This window comes from Gopherus flavomarginatus, chromosome 3 (assembly GCF_025201925.1).
Source record: "Gopherus flavomarginatus isolate rGopFla2 chromosome 3, rGopFla2.mat.asm, whole genome shotgun sequence".
NCBI lineage: Eukaryota > Metazoa > Chordata > Testudines > Testudinidae > Gopherus > Gopherus flavomarginatus.
In genome coordinates, this window is record NC_066619.1 from 280572070 (window position 1) to 280594419 (window position 22350).

The window sequence follows — 22350 nt, forward strand, 5'->3', positions numbered from 1 at the left end:
AGAGCCATGAGGATCATGAACCTCCAACTGAATGGATCACTCCAGTTTGAGTTCTCCTTTTTCCCTGGGCATTCTTTGCATACTTTGATCCACCATTGTGGTCTCTGGAGCATGGGGTTGCAAAGAACAATGCAACAGTCTAATTCCACAAGGGGGAAAGCTCTGTTGGGACCTGCAACTCTTGGATACAGAGCAGAAACGGGATGCTAATCCTGGGGAGGACAGACAGCTCCCTGCATGGGATATCAGAAAGGGAAAGTGGGAAGAGGAGGAGCGGCTTGGACCAAGGTAGAGGCCTATATAGAAAGCAGGTAAGAAGGGCATTTCTTTGTGTTTATTGTGCACATCTACCCAGAGATGTAAGTACATGGTAAACCCCTTTGCTTTTATATTTGCAAATATTAAAATGAGTCTTGAAAACAAGCCTATAGGAGATCGTGCCAACCCTGTATAGCCTCCATTGCAATACCCTCACAGACTTCCCTACTACCACCAATTCCTTGTTCGAACCTTTCCCCACTTTTCCATCCCCCCAAAAAAGTTTTTAAGAACCAGAGTATGCTAGAAGGCAGCAGCTTTGCTGAGACTGTTCCTTTAGACAGCCTGAAAACACACACACCCCAATCTTCCCAAAAAGCCTTATCTACATGATGAGCAATAGCAAGGCCCCAGGCCGACATAAGCAAGCACCTGTAATCACCCCAAGTGCTTCCTACCAGAAATAAAACACTGCCATTCAACAGTACAGCCTATCTACCTCTGCCAAAGATGATAGCATCCAATATTCAAATTCCAGGGGCTGAAGAACGAGCTTGATTGTGCGCTCTCCAGCAACCATAAGGAAGCAACACACATGTATGTGAACAGGTTCAGTGACCCCAGTGCCAAAACTGAGCCAACCTTTAGTATCTGGGCACCTAGGCTGATATGGGTGAAAGCTGGTTTATACAGTAATAGCCTGGACTAGCTAAGAATGAGGGGTTTTTTTTTTAATGTATATTCTATTTTTTAGCTACATCCTTCCCTATGGTACAGAATTATATGACAATAGTTAATTAGTTGGCATAATTTTATGGCCCATGCTATGCTCTGTTGCTCAACATTGTTTAATCCCACGCAAAGACATTTTAAAATAAAAGTTGTAGCAAAGAGCATCTGATTATGCATGTACTGAGCTGTACGTCCATTACATGAGGTTATTAACTAGAAAGGATCATAGCAGAGCTGTCACCAGGTTCATAATTCTACACTATTAGTTTACACACTTCTTTCAAGCACCTATGCCGGGTGGCTCTAGGTGCTTTTACAAGGGATGATTATTTGTACTGGACCGGAAAGTGGGGGAGCTGCCTTACCCCTATGTTCTGGGGATTGCCCAGAGCAGCAAGGAGTTCGGTCACCTCTTACCTTATAACTTTGGATGCTGCTACGGCTCAGAGCCAGGACACCCGCAAACAGCCCCCACATAAAGTTTCACCTTGGCTCTCATCAGCCCAGTTATTCCTTGCAGGGTGACCCCAACAGGCCTGCTGCTCTCAAGTCATCCCAAATCGATCCTTCCTGAGTTCGTAACTAATAGACACTCTGGCTTTTCCCCTCTGGTGCATCACTGCCACCCCACTTCGAAGGCGTGAAACCAGCCCCCCAGACACCAGCTTACTTTGGCACACACATGCCACAGTTTGCACACTGGAGACCTGCTTAAGATAAAAATTAACTACAAGTTTATTTAATAGAAAAATCACAGATTCAGAGAGAAAATCATGTAATATAGCAAACACATGCAAATTACACCCTCCTCCCCCGCAACATAAAAAAGCAACTTCAGGCTTTACACTTACCTTATATACTCATTCATAAGCCGAATGTTTTTAGTAAAAAAGGGAAGCAACAGAGAAGGGGGTCGGCTTATGAACGGGTCTAGAGAGGGGGAGGTGGGAGACAGCCCCTCCCCCCAACAGAGGGAGCAAGGAGAGAAAGCAGAGCCAGCAGGGCCAGAAGGGAAGAGGTGGGGCCAGAGTCTCTGCTTCTGGCCACGCTGCTCTCCCCCCAGCCTCTGAAGCAGCTGCAGCTCTGGGGCTGGCAGGCTGTGGCCTCGCCTGGTCTGCCCATGCTGCAGCCACGCTGCCCGGTTTGGCCCACTGGAGCAGCTCCAGCCAGGCCAGAGACATCCTCCCCTGACCCTCCCCAGATAACGTGGGAAGGGTTGGGATAGGGAGAGTGTGGCGGTCCTGGGCTAGGGGTGGGGTCATGTGGGGGGTGGTCACAGAGGTTACTCCCCTGACCCCTAGCTTCTTCCCCCCCCCCCAAAAAAAAAAAGTTTCCCCACCAGTTGCTGTTCTGGCCCGTCAGGGTAAGCAGCTGGCACATCGGGACACTTTGCTTACTTAGTTTTACCTCCGTGCCTATGGATGCTCTAGGTAAACAAACCATCTCGGCCCCACTAGCGGCTTATTCTGATGGCCCGGGAGCCAAAGTTTGCCGACCCCTGAATTATAGGGTCGGCTTATGAATGGGTCATAAAAATTTTCCATTTTTACTTACTTACCCATCTGAGGGAAGGGGGTGGTTGGCTTATAAATGAACCAGCTTATGATCAAGTATATAGGGTATATTAGAACAGGAAATTAGTCTCATATAATTTACCTGTTGTCACTGAGCAGTTTCCCAGAATACACTCTGTCATAGAGAGCATCCAGCGTTTCACAGACAGCTCCCTGTTTAGAGGCTACCCCTCATTAAGAAAACTTCAGTTTCTTCTTAAGGGCTCCCTCCCTGCTTTTCTTTTCTCCTGGCATGGTTACTCATGGTTGCTTAGGGTGGGGAAATCTAGCACAATGTTTTCCCATTAACGCTAATGGCCAACCATTTGTCTCTTCCTGGGTTATACAATGCTAGGTGCTTAGAGCTAGTCTGTCTGGGGGAGACAGATCCTCCTCCCACACCTGGCTGACCACCGCCTTGCTGTGTGGTGGAGCTGAATGTAGCAGCATAAATTATGAGCATCGTTTTATACCTACTCACATACACAAATTCATATCCACAGTCTGTATACAGGTCATAATGACCATCAAATTCAGAACATTACAGGCTTTCATAAAACATCTTACTCCATATGTTTTCATACACAAGGACATTGTATACCACAGCTGATTCAACTGCTTACACTTTGGTGTTCAGACACCCTGTTCTCCAATTGGTGTGTCTGGAGGCTGACTGTCACACTTAGGGAACATCTTACTACCCGCCGGCGGGTAGTCTTAGATGTATTGGGGATTGACTTATCGCGTCACGTCTGGAAGCGATAAATCGATCTGCTAATCGACGCCCGCACTTCACCTCGGCAGGAGTAAGTGGAGTCAACGGGGGCACCACGGCAGTCAACTCGTGGCCGTGAGGATGGCCAGGTAAGTCGAACTAAGATACTTCGACTTCAGCCACGCTATTCATGTAGCTGAAGTTGCGTATCTTAGTTCAACCCCCCCCTTGCTAGTGTAGCCCAGGCCTTACAGAATATCAAGATCCTTGCCCCAAAGAATCTGCAGTCTAGAAGTTGGACAGAATTAGCACCCAACACAGGAGACTAGTCAACCTAATAGTTACTGCAATCTTATGTATGTAATCTCCTGGATCTCTCATTGTGGCTACTTTCATTTATTTAATTAGTTATTTTAAAGTTTGCTTCATGTAATCAGTACTGAATGACCTCCAGGTACAGAGGATTAAAATATTATTTAGTCAAAATGATAACAACCATGTTTGATGCTTCTTCAACAAATGGCTAGCACAAGAGACGAGCGTCTCATCATGCATTACAGATGATAGATCCAGGCTCCCTCTGAACAAGGGGTGGAGTGACATCTTGGAAAGGGTCTTGCAAGCAGCTCCCTTTCAGAGATTTATATTCTGACGCCAGAAGGGACCGCTGCGATCACCTAGTTTGACTTCCTGCAGAACGCAGGCCATAGAACTTCCCCAATTAAATTTCTCTTGAGTCAAGCTGCTGTTAGCTCAGCCACTGCCACTGACTGCAACAGAGGTTGTATGACAAAATAGCCCAACCCACAAGACAATTAGTCACTGAGTAAGTTACCAAGAGGCTTTATTAAGCTTTGACAAAATAGGTAAAGAAAACAGTGAGCAAAATCCAGGTGTAGGTGTCTTCTATGCTTTTAGAAATATTAGCGCCTTAATCATTTTTATGAATCAACTTCAAAACACAGCTGGAACTTTCACATAAAAGTATGATCTGAAGTCTGTAAATGTAACCTAGATGCATAGCTTCCAAGGCCAGATGAGACCATTGTGATCATCTAGCCTGATCTCCTGCATAACACAGCCCACATAACTTCCCCAAAATAATTCCAAAAGCATATCTTAGACAAATATCCAACATTTATTGAAAAATTGTCAATGACTGAGAATCCACCATGACCCTTGGTAAGATGTCAAATGGTTAATTACCCTGTTAAAAATTTGCACCTCGTTTCCAGTCTGAATTTGTCTAGCTCCAACTGCCAGACACTAAAATAGGTTATCCTTTTCTCTGCTAGATTGAAGAGCCTACTATGAAATATTTGTTCCCCACATAGGTACTTATAAACTGTACTTACGTCACCCCTTAACCTTCTCTTTGTTAAAGAGACTGAGCTCCTTGAGTCTACCACTATAAGGCATGTTTTCTAATCCTTTAACCATTCACAGGGTTTTTCTCTGAACCTGCTTCAATTTATCAACATCCTTCTTGAACTGTGGACACCAGAACTGGACATGGTATTCCAGCAGTGGCCATACTAATGCCTAATATAGAAGTAAAAATAAACCTCTCTATTCCCATTTAAGATTCTCCTGCTTGACAAATTCAGACTGTAAAAAAAAAAAAAGCAGCAGCCTTATTTCAAGAAAAGAACAGTGATAATTAACAATTGGAACAATATATGAAGGGTTGTGGTGGATTCTACATCACTGAATTTTAAAATCAGGATTGAATGTTATTTTCCAAAAGATATATTGTAGGAATTATTTTGTGGGAGTTCTCTGGGATGCGTTATGCAAGATATCAGACTAGATGATCACAGTGGTCTCTTCTGGCCTTGGAACCTATTAATTAGTCATTTGGAGCTCCCAACAACATACGTGGTGTGGATTATAGACAACCTGTGTGAACACAGGATAGTTTGTGCTGGCAAGCCTAGAAATAGAATAGCTAATCTAAGGAAGCAGAATCATCTGACCAGCCTTCTTGGAGGTACACAATTAATTATCCAGGATTACTATGATTTGCTTACTGAAGCTTCGGTGTTTATTATTAGAGCTGGGTGAATTTTTTTGGACAATTTAGTTTATTTGTTGAAAAATGCTGTCTCAATCAACCCAAAGCTATTTGCAAAATTGAGAGGAGTTCAAAGAATTTTGGCCAAAAATATTTTTCAGAACATGAGAGGTAGAAGTGCCCTCCTTGTAAGTTTAGCCTGGTGGTTAAGACAGTCACTCGGGATGTGAGAAACCAGGTTCAATTTCACCATTGACTTGATCTGGGGAAGGGATTTGGACATGGGCATCCTCCTGTAGTGTTGGAGACCTTTTCCACTAGGCTTTTGGATATTCTGGTAAGGGGCTCTCAATCTCTCTTGTTGAAGTTGTTCCATTTGGTATAAATAGTCACTGGAGATATACTAATCTCCTAGAATTGGATGGGACCTTAAAAGGTCATTGAGTCCAGCCCCCTGCCTTCACTAGCAGGACCAAGTACTGATTTTTGCCCCAGATCCCTAAGTGGCCCCCTCAAGGATTGAACTCACAACCCTGGGTAGCAGGCCAATGCTCAAACCACTGACCTATGGGATTTGAACTTGGCCTCCCACATACTAAGTGAGTCCCTATCAGACAAGGAGTCATTCTCACTTCTTTTGTTGGCTCAATGGCTATTCACGGTCATTCATAGTGGCAATTTATATAGTCAATCAATGACCATGAATAGTCACCGGGTCATGGCAAGACTGAGATCTTGGAATGGATTGTTTCAATTTAATCAATTTTTTCACGATTATTGAGTTTATGGATTTTTTCCTTTTCCTCTATTTTTTGGAACTGCTAGCAAACCAAACCAAATCAGTTATTTGCCCAGAATTATGTATAATGTGCCAGTTACATTTGCTACCATGACAAAGGTATTTGAAGTTACAGTTGCACAGAAATATGATACAGGTTTATCAAATGAAGATCTGACCTGGGAACATGTGAATACATGTAAATCCTGTGTTCTGTTTAGACACCAGAACACAAGAGTGATGTTCAAATCAGGAAATGCAGTCCCGCTAATTAACTACTGTTATACCCACAGGGTCTACATGGACACTGCATAGCCCTAACAACATTGACATAAGCCCCAGGCCTCTTAAGGAGATGGAGTCACTATGTTAGTGTAATAGGGCACTTACATCAGCGTGAGCACAGCTACAGCATGTACACTAATATAATTAGTGGGCTGGTCAGTTAATTGCTGTTAACTCATGTGATTAACTCAAAAAAAATTAATTGCAGTTTTAATCACACTGTTAAACAATACCAACTGAAATCTTAAATCTTTTTGGATTTTTTTCCCCTACATGCTCAAACACAACACAGCATACAAAGTTGACACTGCTCACTTTACATTACCATTTTTGATTGCCATTTTTACAGTGCAAATATTTGTAAAATAAAGAAATAGCATTTTTCAATTCACCTCAGTCAAGTACTGTAGTGCAATCTCTTTGCTGTGAAAGTGCAACTTACAAATGTAGGGTTTTTTTGTCCACTCAGTCCTACTTCTTGTTCAGGCAATCACAGAGAGAAACAAGTTTGTTTGCATTTATAGGTAGGGTGACCAGACAGTAAATGTGAAAAATCGGGACAGGAGGTGGGGGGTAATAGGAGCCTATATAAGAAAAAGACCCAAAAATGAGGACTGTCCCTATAAAATCAGGACATCTGGTCACCCTATTTACAGGAGATAATGCTGCCTGCTTCTTAATTACAATGTCACCAGAAAGTAAGAATAGGCATTCACATAGGACTTTTGTAGCTGGCATTGCAAGGTATTTACATTCCAGATATGCAGAATATTCATACGTCCCTTCATGCTTTGGCCACCATTCAAGAGAACATGCTGATGACGCTCGTTAAAAAATAATGTGTTAATTAAATTTGTGACTGAACTTTTTGAGGGAGAATTTTATGTCTCCTGCTTTGTGTTTTACCCACATTCTGCCATACATTTTACATTACATAAGTCTTGGATGATGACCCAGCAACTGATGTTCATTTTAAGAACACTTTCACTGCAGATTTGGTACCTTCTTTGCATTTTGTCATTGTGAGATTTCTAAGGATAGCTACAGCACTCGAACCAAGGTTTAAGAATCTGAAGTACCTTCCAATATCAGAGGGACTCGGTGTAGAGCATGCTTTCAAAAGTCTTAAGAGAGCAACACTTCGATGCAGAAACTACAGAACCCAAACCACCAAAAAAGAAAATCAAACTTCTGCTGGTGGTATCTGACTTAGATAATGAAAATGAACATGTGTCAGTCTGCACTGCTTTGGATTGTCATCGAGCAGAATCCATTATCAACATGGATGCATGACCTCTGGAAGGGTGGTTGACACATGAAGGGACATATGAATGTTTAGCACATCTGGCACGTAAATATCTTGCAACACCGGCTATAACAGTGCAACGTGAACACCTCTTCTCACTTTCAGATGACATTGTAAATACGAAGTGGGTAGTATTATCTCCTGCAAAATGTAAACAAACTTGTTTGTCTGAGTGACTGGCTGAACAAGAAGTAGGACAGAGCAGACTTATAGGCTCTGAAGTTTTACATTGCATTCAGAAATAAGGTTTTTTTGGTATATAATTCTACATTTGTAAGTTCAACTTTCATGATAAAAAGAGATTGCACTACAGTACTTGTATTAGGAGAACTGAAAAAAGTTTTATTTTGTTTTTTACAGTGCAAATATTTGTAATAAAAATAATATAAAGCGAGCACTGTACACTTTGTATTCTGTGTGTATAATGGAAATCAATATATTTGAAAATGTAGAAAACATGAATATTTAAATAAATGGTATTCTATTACTGTTTAACAGTGCGATTAATCATTAATTTTTTTAAATCTCGACAGTCCTAATAATTAGATCGCCTGGCTTACGTTGTCCTAACTCTGTATTGTAGTAGACCAAGCCTTACAAATGTTGATGTGAAAGAGAAAAGTTTTGTTACTGGAAAACAACCTATTTAATTCAGGTTCCACTGAAAAATGCAAGACAGAGCTTTTTCTGGCATCAGCCCACCGCTATGGAACTCACTTCTAGAAGTGGTCATTATGATAGTCCACCTCAGTACTTTCAGAGCTCAAGAGAAAACCCACTTCAACCTCATTTCACCACCCTCTCACACTCACTGAAAGTAAAAAAAAAAACCAAAAAAAACAAACAAAAAAAAAACAACTTAGTGTACACAGAGGTATATGCTTTCAAAAATGAGTTCTTTAAATGTCTCCCAAGTCCATTTTTAGAACTACACCTATATCAAATAAGTCGGCACGTACATAAAAAGATCTCAATTTTTAAAAATGCTGAGCACGCAGCAGGTCTCACTGAAGTCAATGGGTGCTTCTAGGCATGCACATGGGGTCAGTTTTTCAGAGGCTCAAATGGTATTTGGGTACCTGTCATTGAAAGTCAATAGTAGTTAGATTCCTAATTGAGGTCTGTGACTTTGAAAATCTTCCTTGGATACTCAGACTCAAGGACTGGAAGGGACCTCGAGAGGTCATCGAGTCCAGTCCCCTGCCCTCATGGCAGGACCAAATACTGTCTAGACCATCAGCTTTTGTTGGGCAAATACCTACCAGGGAAGTCTTCATCAGAAAAATAGGGAGATCAACGCAGGCATAGTTTGACCTCCTCACATTTCAATAAGGATTGTAGAGAACACAACACACTTACCAGTTACATTCTGTTGTACTTCTAAATTGACATTCACAAAGAATCTGATGCTGTCCCCGGAAACAATTGAGGAATTTACAGTGTCAAAGAGCTCTTCTCCTCCTACTTCTTCTTTGTTCTCACAGCCGTCATCGGTGTCACATTTAAGATAACCTGCAAATAAAAATAACACGCCTTCATTATACTCTTTGCCCTTCACAAGCAATTGAACCAAGACCACAATGAAAAGGTCCCTCATTATATCAAACCTTTTTCATGAGCAAAACAGAAAGGAATATTTTGCAATTTTACTTTGCGGGTGACATCTCCTCAAGCCTGCAAGAGGATTTTCTACTTCAAAATTGTTACATTATGGCATTCCACACACTCACAAAGCACAGAAGACCAGAACAGAGCTCTGCTGTGGCCTTGGAGAAGAATGCTGTCCTATATATTAGCATTAGTAAACCTCTAAGGCCTTCTCGGGGCAGCAAGTTATATAGGACCATGGTACTCCAGGAATATTCAGGGCCTGGGGGCCCGGCTCCACCACTGCTCTGGGCTGGGTCTCTCCCCCAGCCTCACCTGCTGCCCCTGTGCGCCTCCCTTGGAGCGTCTCTTGGCCCCATCTGCTGCCCCTGGACGATTTAAAAGGGTCTGGGGACCTCCAGCCGCCACCACCGACAGCACAGTGGGGCTAAGACGGCTTCCTGCCTGCCCCTGCTCCACACCACATCTCTGCAGCCCTGCGGGGGGGGGGGGGGAACGCCCCCCCAAGAACCGACTCTACAGCTCCTATTGACCGGGGAAGTGCGGCCAATGGGAGCTGCAAGGGTGGTGCCTACAGGAAGCGGCACGCAGAGACCGCCTTGTCCTCCCGCCTAGGAGCCGCTGCCAGAGGGGTGTGCAGGTTGCTTTCAGAAGATAAGCACCACACCCCTCACCCTCTCCTGCACCTCAAACCCCTGCCCCAGCTCAAACTCCCTTCCAGAGCCTGCACCCAAATGCCCTCCCAGAGCCTGCACCCTAACCCCTTTCCCAGCCCAGAGCCCAAACCCCCTCCTGCACCCAAACTTCCTCCCAGAGCCTACACCCCTCCCACACCCAAACTCACTTCCAGAGCCTTACGCAGGTGTGGGGGTGGGAGCAGGACTTAGACCCATTCTGGGCACCACCAAAAATTATACAAATCTGTCACCCCTGGGCCTTGCTGATACTATGCGGTGGGGGGGGACTGATCTAAATTACACAACTTCAGCTATGTGAATAACGTAGCTGAAGTTGGTGTAACTTAGATCTATTTACTGCGGAGTCCACACTACGCTATGTCGACGAGAAAGCGTCTCCCAACTCCCCTTGCACTTTTCTTTCAGGGGGAGTACAGGACTTGATGGGAGAGTGATCTGCCGTTGATTTAGTGGGTCTTCACTAGACCCGCTAAACTGACTGCCGATGTATGGATCACTGCGTGTTGATCCCCTGCTAAGTGTAGACAAGCCCTAAGACTTTCACACAGGATGTAGTAGCAAACAATTCAGAGAAGTCAAGTAACTTGTGTTGAAAAATATTGCTTAAAAAAAATTAAAAGAAAATACAACACATTATGAAAATTTCATTTATATATGCTATATGGAAGCATCAAAAATGTATTTGCTTATTGTTAGGAAATTCCTTTTTTCAAGGATTAATTGTGTGACTATAGCACTGGTGAAAGGGGAAGGAGCAATAGTCATGGAGAATGAAGTTTCCCATTTGGCTGCAGAACAGACATAGCATGAGTAGCAGCAGCGCAAGCGCCCCTACAAACCTAAAGCATGTCGTTCCTTAGAGGCTGGGTCTAGTTACGAGGGGGAAGTCCAACGCCAATGTGCATTCAGTACTGGATCTCCATTATCAGACTGCCAACAATGGTGCTAATTAATGCAACATGTGTAGGGGTAGAGGGCTGTGATGTTGAAACTTGTCCAACTGAAGCAGGATTGAGAACAACTCATCTTAGACATGTCACTCAAAAGCTATGAGATGGATAGAGGGGGAGGAAAAAAAAAATGTAGGCCCCATACCTGCAAAGCACAAATGCATCCATCATTTGAGATGTCAGTCACTCTCTTTCTGGGCTACCAAACGGATGACCTACAAGTGAACATTTCTATTGCTCCATTCATGTCCCAGTGAAACCATCCAAGTCAGAAAGCCAGGGTTTACCATTTAATCTAGCTTCTAGCAATACAGAAACTTCACTTTGGATTCGTTATTTGAAAACTCAAAGAGCTACAAACATTTTATCTTGCAGGGGAGGAGGTAGCGGATACATGAGAAGAAGACAAGTCTTAATTGTTGTGTCCTAACGGGGTAAGGAACAGAAGCATGGCTGATCAGATGAGATGATACACCAAAAAGGCAGACAAATTTCTTAATTACAAGAGACAACTTTAGATCCTTTTGCAGCCTTATCATTATAGCTTAATCTAGTCTCATTCACCACTTCCTTTTATTACAAACTAACTGAAATACCCTGGTGCAGTGTAATTCTTCAAATCAAATGTGATGCATTAACAAGTTTTATATTACCAGAAAAGTTATTTAGGCAATTTCCACCCCTTTTGTGGCAAGTAATATATAGCACACAGACAAAATATATGGACATATTTTATTAATGTGTTTTTAGAGACAACAGCAAGCTAAAGCAACTAGTTTCAGAACAGAAACAAAAGCCACTTGAATAGAAACCAATATAACATTGATAGAACACTTTTTTAATCCTTGAAAGAAATCTAAATGTAAAAAAAGACTGCCAATAAGAAGAGTTTAAACTCAAATACATATTTCAGGACATCAGGCTGACAGTTTGCCACCACAAAACAAAGAACTCCCTAATTTCAAGACCACAAACAGGAACTCTAAACTATGACACTTGAACTTCAGGACTTCCTGTTGCAAAATTATCTTTCGAGGCTTGTTCTTGCACAATGTGCTGACTCAGAAGATACCTATTATGCATCTTCTGGTTTAGGATCAGAAGCCTATACCAACTTTCGTTCTGCAGAAAGTAGAATTCATTGGGTCTATTCAGGCTTTTATGCAAGGCCCACCACCTCAGAGGAGCACTACCATGCGTCTCTGAGTGCAACTTCTAGAACAAGAACATACAAGATTACCTACATCAAACCAAAAAAAAAAAAAAAAACAAAAAACCCAAGTTTACTCTTCACTGTCCTTCCCCACTATGAGAAACAAGCTAAGTACTTTATTTCCTCCCTCACACACACACTACTTTATACAAATGCTACAATGGACATGCTTAACCATTCCTACAATTTCAAATTATCCTACTCGAGGGCTTCCGGAGGGCTCTGGGGGAGACTGTATTATTCCCAGGACCAGGTAATAATGTTTTGTGCTTGGCTGTCAAAACAGCAGCCTTCAGGCAACCCTATTCTCCAGCTTCTTCCTCACAGTTCGCCATGATTTACCTGCAACAGCTCACGGGAGAGGGAAAACGCAGAGGCGATGCATGGGTGGGCATGTAGGGTCACGTAGCCCCACCAGATTTCTGCCAGGGTTTCCCACCCGGGCCCTCTCCCTGTGCAGCAGCTCCTGGAGCTTGCAAGCTGCGGCCACGGAGAGAGGGAGACGCAAACAGCTGAGAGCTGCAGGGTAGGGTATGCCTGGGGGTTGTGACCAAGGTTGGCAATTTTGGCTGGACGTATTCCTGGAGGTTTCATCACATGACAATCTTTAATTAATGGTTAATCTTTAATCCTTGGAGATTCCAGGACAATCCTGGAGGGTTCCTGTATCCATCATAGCATTGCACTGAGGTGGCTCCATCAGCAAATTTTATTTAGGTGGTGGAATGTTCAATTAATCTGGACAGTCTTCCCACAGTTTCTGATGCAAGTCCATCCATTGCAAGGTAGCTTTGTGGATTGAAATCAATCCAATTTAGACTAAGCTGTCTGTGTCCATGGAGGTGTGTTAAAGCTTGGAGGAGACAAAAGCTAGGCCTTCACTGCTTGAATATAAGCCAGTGCCGTTTATGGACATTTTGGGAGAACTTCATGCCACCGTCTGTGCTTCGAATCCTAGTCTTCCCATGCAGGTGGGGGCCAGTTGGCAAGTATTGAGTCTTTGGCTGGTTGAAATTATCAGTGCCTCCTTTGAGGAGGGCAGGCTGTCAATTGATTTAAAAGGAAGCATGTGTTTGGTCTGTGCTCAACGAAAGTCATCTCTCGACACTGGCAATTTAGCCAATCAGTATCCCATTGATCATTTTTGTTTAAGGTTATAGAACAGGCTGTGGCAAGAAAACTTTCAGAGCATTGACACTGGGTTGGTTTCATTTAACTTTGTCAATCAAGGCTCTGACCTAAGTCAGGCACAGATACTGCAATTTTTATGCTGGCTGATTTCACTGCTGGAATGGATAATACTTGGTGTCCGTGCACATATCATTAGCTCCATCAGCTGCCTTAGATACCGTGGATAATTAGGTGTTGTTGACTCATTACAGTCCCTGGTGGAAGTGGACAGGGCTGCCCACAATTCACTTTATTCTTTTCTGTCTGACAGATATTCCAGAAGATTGCTTGGGGTAATTGCTATTCTTCCCCAAGTTGCTTCCTGGTTCTTTGTTGTCACCCCTCTTATGCAATGTGTGCCGTTGAGGAGAGCCTAGTAAGGATCTATACTCGGGTTATAATGGTTTAAGTACATTGTTAACTCACTGCTTCATATCTGACTTGCCCAGCCCAACAGAATGCGGTTGAGCGTCTTTCAATGTTTGAGTGCAACTGAGGCATGGATGGCCAGAAGCTGGTTGATACTCAATTCCAGATAAGACTAAGCCAATTGCAGTGGGCTAGGGAAGCAATCAGATAGTAAGGGTATGTCTACACTGGCAGAGTTACATCACCACTCAGAGAGCACTGAAGGGAAACCACTGTGTGTTCACTCTGTCAGCTGCCTGCGCAAAAGCGTGTTCACACTTGTGGCACTTGCAGGTGCACTCTGGGCAGCTATCCCACAGAGCATCTCTTCCTCTTCTGCCACTAAGAGTTGTGGGAAGGTGGAGTGGGTTGCGGGGTGTCCTGTCCCAATGCCCCATGATGCATTGCTTCGCATCCAGCAATCCCTGTGCTTCTGTCCACATTTGGCGCCATCTTTCAATGATTTGTGTACTGCGTGCTCTGCCTCTTTGGTCGGAAGGAATGGATCATGCACTGTGGACTAATATGCTGCTCACTCTCACTAACATATCATGAGTGGCAGTGGAGTTATTCCTTAAACTACAAAGGCAAGAGGAGTGCGACCATGCGTAGTAGTTACACCATGAGATTGCTTGTGGCATTCATGGAGGTCCTGACCACAGTGGAATGCCGCTTATGGGCTCGAGAAACAAGCCCTGAGTGGCAGGATCACATTGTGATACATCTGGGATGATGAGCAGTGGCTGCAGAACTTTTGGATGAGGAAAGCCACATTCATGGCACTGTGCGATGAGCTTGCCCGAGCCGTGCGGCGCAAGGACATAAGAATGAGAGCTGCCCTGCCGTTGGAGAAGCATGTGGGGATTGCACTGTGGAAACTGGCTACTCCAGATTGCTACTGATCAGTCACTAACCAGTTTGGAGTGGGAAAGTCGACCATAGGACTCGTATTAACGGAAATGTGCTGGGTCATTAATCGTATCTTGCTCCAAAGGACCGTGACTCTGGGCAATGTGAGTAACATTATGGATGGCTTTGCACAAATGGGCTTCCAACTGCAGAGTGGAGACAGATGACATGAATATTCCAATTCTGGCACGAGACCACCTAGCCACCAAGTACATTAATCGGAAGGGATATTTCTCAATGGTTCTCCAAGTGTTTGTGGATCACCATGGGCATTTCACGGATGCAGGCTGGTCTAGAAAGGAGCATGACACAAACATCTTTCGGAACACTGGCCTGTTCAGAAAGCTGCAAGCAGGGACTTTCTTCCCGGACTAGAAGATCACCGTAGGGAAAGTCAAAATGCCCATTGTGATCCTTGGGAGACTCAGCCTACCCCTTAATGCCGTGGCTTATGAAGCCATACATGGGGCACCCCGACAGCAGCAAGGAGCGGTTCAACAACAGGCTGACAAGCGCAGAATGACTGGTGACTCTGCTTTTGGCCATTTAAAGGCCCACTGGCACTGCCTATATATGTGAGGCTGGACAATATTTCTATGCTCATAGTCACGTCCTGTATGCTCCATAGTATTTGTGACGGAAGGGGTGAAAGGTGCACTCAAGGCTGGAATGCAGAGGCTCAGCACCTGAGACTGAATTTGAACAGCCAGAGACCAGGGCTATTAGAGGGGAACAGCGTGGGGCCATGAGGATCAGGAATGCCTTGAGACAGCAATTTGAAGCTGAAAGCCACTAATATTTGTTGCTGTGCTCAGGAGTGCAGTGCTTGTAATACTAGGAAGTGATTGTGATTTGTGCAGATGATGCACTGTGAAGATTGCAGAAAATTGCCTGTTGCTTTGCAGGATTCTGTTTGCTTTCAGTTAATGGAATAAAGATTGCTTTCAAGCCAAAACAATTCTTTCATTAAAAAAACAATAACGAGTGGGTCCCAGGAGAAGGTGGGGTCCCGGGACGGTTAATGATTTGTGTACGTCCAGGTATCATATGCAGCCTTGTCCGCTGGAGTCCAGTGCAGCTGCTACAGTTCTTCAGCAGGGCTAGACTGCAGAGGGCTGGGTGTTGAGTGCAGCGAGTACTGGGAGTCTGCAGGGCTGGACTGTGAGGGGGGAGGAGTGGAATGCCATGGGAACAGACTGAAGCCAGGAGGCTGATAACAGTGTGTTGGTGGCGTCCGGGGGGGCATATGGGAAAGAAAGTTTTGTGACAGCAGCTGCAGGGGAAGGCAGGTCCAGAGCTGCTCGGTTTGCAGTGCTGGTAGCACCTGGAGTGTGTCCGCGGCTTCGTTCTGGCGCACCATTTTCACCTTTCAGTCCCTTTTCTCGCTGTCCCGCCACTCCTTCAATTCCTGTTTTCTGGCTGCGGAGTGCATCATGACATTACACAGAAAGTCCTCTTTAGTTCTTCGTGGCTGCTTTCTAACTCTGCGCAGCCATTCAGCTGGTGATAACAAAAGAGGGAGGCTGCGCTCCCAAGGTCATATCTGTGAAGCCAAAATGCAACATTTTACAGAAGCAGTATTGGTTGCAACATACAGACCCCGGATTTAAAACACAGCCACTATTCACAAACCTATCACTAACCGGCTGACCCCAGGCAAGCACACGAGCCACAAGACCACCCAAATGGTGAGTAACCGCAGGGGCAGGGGAAATCAGTGTGCCAGGACCATACTGTATACTGGGCATTTGGCTTTTGGGGAGGGCCAGCACTGTTGGGGGGGCCTTATAATCATTCCTTATCCCCACATTTTCCACAGGCTGTGTTCATTATGGAAGATCTCACTGCTGAGGGCAAGCAGGGAATCAAAGGAGGGTCTTCTCCAAGGCTGCGGCTTCCATCCTGGCCCTTATGCAGCTCACCTCTGTGCAGCAATGGTTCCCCCTACAGTGATGGCAGAGTGGCACAGGAAAGTTACCCCTAATGGGGCAAGAAACAAAGCAGCTCTGCCAAAGACCCAGCGGCAGCGAATTGCCCAGTATCTCCATGAGAGTTTCCTTGAGATCTCTGAGGCAGATTCTTGTCAAGCAATACCCTGTTCCGCCGCTCACACTAGGCCCATGGTGCTACGCGCATCATACAGACACAAGTCTGCTTTCTGCAGCCCTCCTGCACACAACAACTCACTTCAGCAATTCCCAAGATCAAAGCCACTTACCAGGAGCCTCCTCTCCTGTTTGCGCTTTGCCAAGATCCGACAGCTGAGACAGGTTGGCATCTGCTAGGGTAGAAACTAGCTCCTGGATACAAGCATCTCCAACCTCCGAGACCCCCTCCCTCTCTACATCCTCGTCCAAGGATTTCCTCCTCCTGGCTCAGTCCAGTCTCGATTGGCACATAAGTCACTGAAGTATCTACAGTGGCCTTCGCAGTGGAGGTGGGGTCGCCACCGAGTATCGCGTCCAGCTCTTTGTACAGCCAGCAGTTCGTGGGATCAGCACTGGAACGGCGGTTTGCCTCCTGTGCCTTGTGGTATGCATCTGACAGCTCCTTCACTTTGACCCTGCACTGCAATGTGTCCTGGTCATGGCCCCTTTCTGTCATGCATCGTGAAATCTGTCCAGAGGTATCATAATTCCTATGGCAGGAGTGCAGGTGGGACTGGACAGCCTCCTCTCCCTAAAGTGCTGATGAGGTCCCTGATCTGGAAAGATGTGATGACACCTCTGCATGCGTCACCAAGCAAACAGGAAGGGGACTTTCAAAATTCCCAAGGAATTTAAGGGGTGGGGCTCACGGTTGGTCACCTAAGGGCAGGGCAGTAGAGTTCAAACCGAAGACCAGAGAGGCGAGAACGGGCATTGTGGGACACCTCCTGGAGGCCAATTGCAGCACTGTAATCGACCAGGGTGTCCACACTGGCACCACGATGCTGTACCCCCGGCACAGAAAGCCACATACCTCCCATCAGGGTGGTGTTTTTTTTGTTTGTTTTTTTTAACAGCACTGAAACTGTGCAGTTTCTGTGCACTAAGTGGCTAGACAGTGTGTACACCTTGGGAGTTGCACTGCAGAAAGCTGCTTTACTGCGCAGAAACTTGCCAGTGTAGACAAGGCCTAAGTGAGCACAGAGCAGTAGTGGTCAGTCCTGAAAACAAACAGGACAGGATGTGATGGTTGACTGAGTGTAAGTTCCAACCCCATTACTGGGAAGATTTGGAAGTGAGGGAAAAACAGAGGGAGGATGGTAGATGGAGGGGACATTCAGGTAGAGGATTTTTAAAGAGAGTGTGGAAGACCATGACCAGCTTTCTTTAAAAAAAGTGAGAGGTCAAGGAAGAAGGTAGAGGGAGGTCAACAGTTAGAAAGGAGTGGGGCTTAAGGGGCAGGTGAAGGGCTGACATTTAGTCTTGGTGGGGACCTGACACGGTAGAGAGATGGGAGACTATTAAGACTGGGAAGGAGTGACTAAACCATGCCAGAGCTTGTTGATCTTCTATTGGAAGAGTCAGCAGAACTGAGGGGAGGGTGAGTAGAAGGGGTGGGAGGGTTTGAAGAGGGAGCGGAAGCAACGGGGGACGTGGAATCTAGGAAAACAGAAAAGTATCGTGGGTATGGTTTTTGGTAAGGCAACATATTCAGCCTCAAAACTTGTCCCACTACAATCGCCTCCCTGATTAGAAAAATGTCCAGTTTCATCATTCTTCCCTCTTCAGAGCAGGGGGTGGTGTCAAACCAAGCTTGGTGCCTCTTGAAATTTTACAAATAAACCAAACATGTTTGGATTATGAAGTCTCATGGAAAGTAACAACACAGACACTATTTGAGCAGATTTCTATTTTTTCCTCAAAAATAGAAGCCTGTGGCTTAGGAAGCCACAGTCACTTGGGATCCCTTAATCAATTTATTGATGCAGACATAACACTTTCCATTTCGTTTTTTAATTCTTCTTCAAATCCATTCACATTTTGCCCATGATCTCAGCTAAACATTTTTTATTTTCCTGTTAGCTGTCTGGCAGGCAAATACATTGCACTCTCTCCCGACTCTGTAGTTCAGCAACTGATTCGTGAGAATTTACTGAAAAGTCTGGCAACAATCCATCCCCAAAGGGATACCCAGTGATGTTTCTACTCTGTTTGCAAAAAAATGCAGATGAGGCTGCAGGAGGCAGCAGAATCTGTTAACTATCCTGGAGTTTTAATTTTTGTTTAAGGGTGTTTTGGGATAGGGATTTTTGGTGGTGGTGTTGCAGATTTCAGCTGCCTTAGATGAGATTTATATTTTCACACTGGAAAATATCTCACCAACCTTCAATAGAGAGAAGCAATTGTGTGTCTTGCACAAACCATAGAAAACTACTTTAAACAAAGAATTTGCAGCAAAATCTTCTGCCAAATATTAGATGTATATGCATCTAATTTGACCTTGACTTGAGAAATAGATTCAGACTCTGCAATATCTAGTCAGATGCCTCAAACTTCAATAAGTCACAGCATGTCACTTGTACCTATCTACAGCATCTTTTTCTGAATTGTTCCATCAAAGACACCATCGGTACCAGCAAAATAACTGTGCCAGTGCTTTGAAGATGGGTTGTGCCACATAGAGCTGAAGTATTGTCAAAACTGCTTGATTGAGCCTTCACTCCAATCCCTGAGTAAAAAGAGGTGGCACACAAGTCTTTTTCCAAAAGAGCCAAGAAAAGAAATAGTGTCTCAATCACCATTCTGTCAAATGCCTTCCCTGCTCCTACTTTTCACCTTGGAGGGAGAGGAGAGTAATTCACTGCTGCCCTTGTGCCAGCTTGCTCTGCCCACCCCTCTCCACTCTGCTCACGGTGGGAGAACCTACTGTCCTCTGATCTCCCCTGAACTCTCATGATCTAGGAGATCCTTATTCCCCCTCAGTCTACAGCTCTAGAGAGAGACAAAAAAAGCTGTGTTAAAGAACACTGCAACCTTAATCAAGTCAAACGCTCCAAAGCTAGGAAATGTCTGTGTAATCTTAGTCTGGCCCCCTGGTAGGTATGCATTATGATACAGTCTTTAATTACACGATCACATGCGATCTATCCCCCACAGGACCCCTGCCTCATTCAGAGCACAGGAAGGGTGGTGCTCCCTGAATAAGTGCCTATTCAATATTTTGTTTTCTCCCCATTGTTTAATGTATGGCCTCAGGGCCTATTTACTGCAAACTATTCAAACCCTGTTCTGAAGACAGATTATTATTTTCCTCATGGGCTTTTCCATGGTGCTCATCAGTATAGTAGCCAAGTGCTCCACAGACATAAATTAACTTATGTTCACAACACCCCTGGAAGGTATGGGGGGGTAGGGGCTATCCCCATTTGACAGATGAGGAGCTTGGAAACTGAGGGACAGAGAAAGGTAAAAAAACTCCACTAAATTTCAAGTACCCAATTTCAGACACCTTGGATTTGATTTTTCACAGTACTTTGCATAATACAGCGCTTTGTATGTTTAAAGTACAGCTCTCATTAACTTTACTTGCAGCTGTGAGTGCTCAGCACTTCTGCAAATGAGACCTCAGGTCTTAAGTCAAGCACTCAGAAAACAAGAAACATACAGTTAGTAACTACTTGTGAAAAGTCTGGAGGCCTGGGGAAAAAAAAAAGTTTGTGATCACGTAGTTATATGGTCATGTAATTAAGAATTGTATCAGAATACATATGCACACGAGGGCTGAATTCTGGCATGTTCTATGTTTTGACTGCTTGTCTTTCCTATCTTAGTAATGTTCTTGTAATGTAGTTTTTGGGTGCAATTGTCTAGGATTTTAAAAAAGCACAATGAAAAAAAAATTCCGTTGTGTGGCATCATAAGGACACCTGTATGGGTCACCAGCAAGGTTGGAATCTTTACATCTATTGCACAAACCTCTGTCACTCAAGCTAATGGAACAACTGACAGCACTAGTAGGTTGTCATCCTCTGTCAGGGGTAGGCAACCTATGGCATGCGCGCCAAAGGCGGTTTGTGAGCTGATTTTCAGCGACATGTTGCCCGGTTCCTGGCCACCGGTCCGGGAGACTTTGCATTTTAATTTAATTTAATTTTAAATGAAGCTTCTTAAACATTTAAAACACCCAGCATACCACTTCTGAAAGGTTGCCAACCTCTGCTCTACGTGGATCAGCACTAGAGGGGAATGATGCACACAATTTTGCTAGCGGATTTCACAGATATTTGCTGACAGCAGATGAACAATCAGGCTCAGGAATCATGGGTTCCATTCCAGGCTCTGGAGAGGATATGCTCCGGGGGATCGGGGGGGTCACACATTCTTGTGCCTATCCCAAATTTAACTCCTTCTGCCCCATCCTCTCTAACCTATCCAGTTCCCAGTCCTGTCTCTTCTCCAACACTGATGCCATGTCCCAGTCTCCACTCGTCAGGCTTCTCATCCCAGCCCTAGTCTCCCAGACCAACCAGTCCTAGGTTCTGCTCTGGGCTTACTGTCCAAGTCCAAATCTTCCCTTCCATTCCCAGTCTCTTCCCCTCTCCACGTCCAGTCTCAGTCTCCTTACCCAGCCAGTCTCAAGTCTCCCCCCACTTGCCAGCTCCTTGTCAGGTTCATCATCCCTCCTCCTGCCCACACTCTCCCACTGTTTCCTAGTCCCCATCTCCTCATCCAGCCAGTCCCAGTCTCACCAGACTTGGTCCCAATCTACTCCTCTTCCTCTCCCCTTGTCTAACTTTTTCCCTCTGCATTAAAGTTAGATTGCTTCCTCCTCCATGCTCCCTGGCTACCAGCACAGGGGGTCATTGAGAACATAGAGATAGGCTATCTGCTCTCAATTTCAGTGCCTGGCACAGAGCAGCCATTATAGGGAAATGTCCTGCTTTGGCCTTTAGCCCTGGCTGGAACATGCACGGTTCTGTAAGGATAGCACATGGAGTCTGGTCATGGGTAGGAGCTATAAGAGACCAGAGCCTGCTTAGTAAGGATGGAATCTTACAAGATTTTTGCTGCTAAAAAACAAACAAACAGTCTCTACTGAGCACGTGCAAACTGCTATTTTTCAAAGGCTTATCACTTGGCCAAAACGTGCATATTTTCATAGGGATGGCAGAAGTCACATCCCTGGCATAGGCCACACCCTGCCAAATTTCAAGTCCATGCTCCAAAGCATGGGGGATGCTAAAGCATTTATAGAAAAGGTCATGAACTTTTTAACATGGGCAAAAACCAATGAATTTTCCCCATTCTGTGAAACAAGTGAATTGCTTTGGCTGAAATTTTCCAAACACACTGCATGTGAAATTTCAACGCAATCCATTGAGGTTTGGCAACACTATAAGCAACTGAAAAAAAACTGTGCTTGACAGTTGGAAGTGTCAGGCGACCGTAATAATCATCTGCACCACCAGCACTGACGATAAGAAGAAATCTAATGAACATGATAAACAAGAACTGGATAAGTTCATGGAGGATATGTCCATCAATGGCCATTAGCCAGGATGGGCAGGGATGGCATCCCTAGCCTCTGTTTGCCAGAAGCTGGGAATGGGCAACAGGGGATGGATCACTTGATCACCTGTTCTCTTCATTCCCTCTGGGGCACCCCATAATTGCCCACTGTCGGAAGACAGGATGCTGAGCTATATGGACCTTTGATCTGACCCAGTGTGGCCGTTCTTATGCAAGAAAGCTAGCGTCCCTGCTAACTGCACCAACATAGTGGGAGGTTTTCATAGGCACAAAGAGAAGCTAGCTGCCCAATTCCC

The 22350-nt window shown here is 44.8% G+C and overlaps 1 protein-coding gene across 6 annotated transcripts in view; it reads right to left on the bottom strand.

Annotated features, from left to right (window-relative positions):
• SLC4A11 (solute carrier family 4 member 11) overlaps positions 1-22350 on the bottom strand; it is a 177604-nt gene that overhangs the window by 118771 nt on the left and 36483 nt on the right. For all 6 annotated transcript variants that reach the window (XR_007773012.1, XM_050943352.1, XM_050943354.1 and 3 more), the window contains exon 3: positions 9001-9153. Coding sequence is in view for 5 of the 6 variants with exons in the window: in XM_050943352.1 (XP_050799309.1) it covers positions 9001-9153 (153 nt within the window). In the remaining variant the exon portion in view is untranslated. The remainder of the gene's footprint in view (positions 1-9000; positions 9154-22350) is intronic.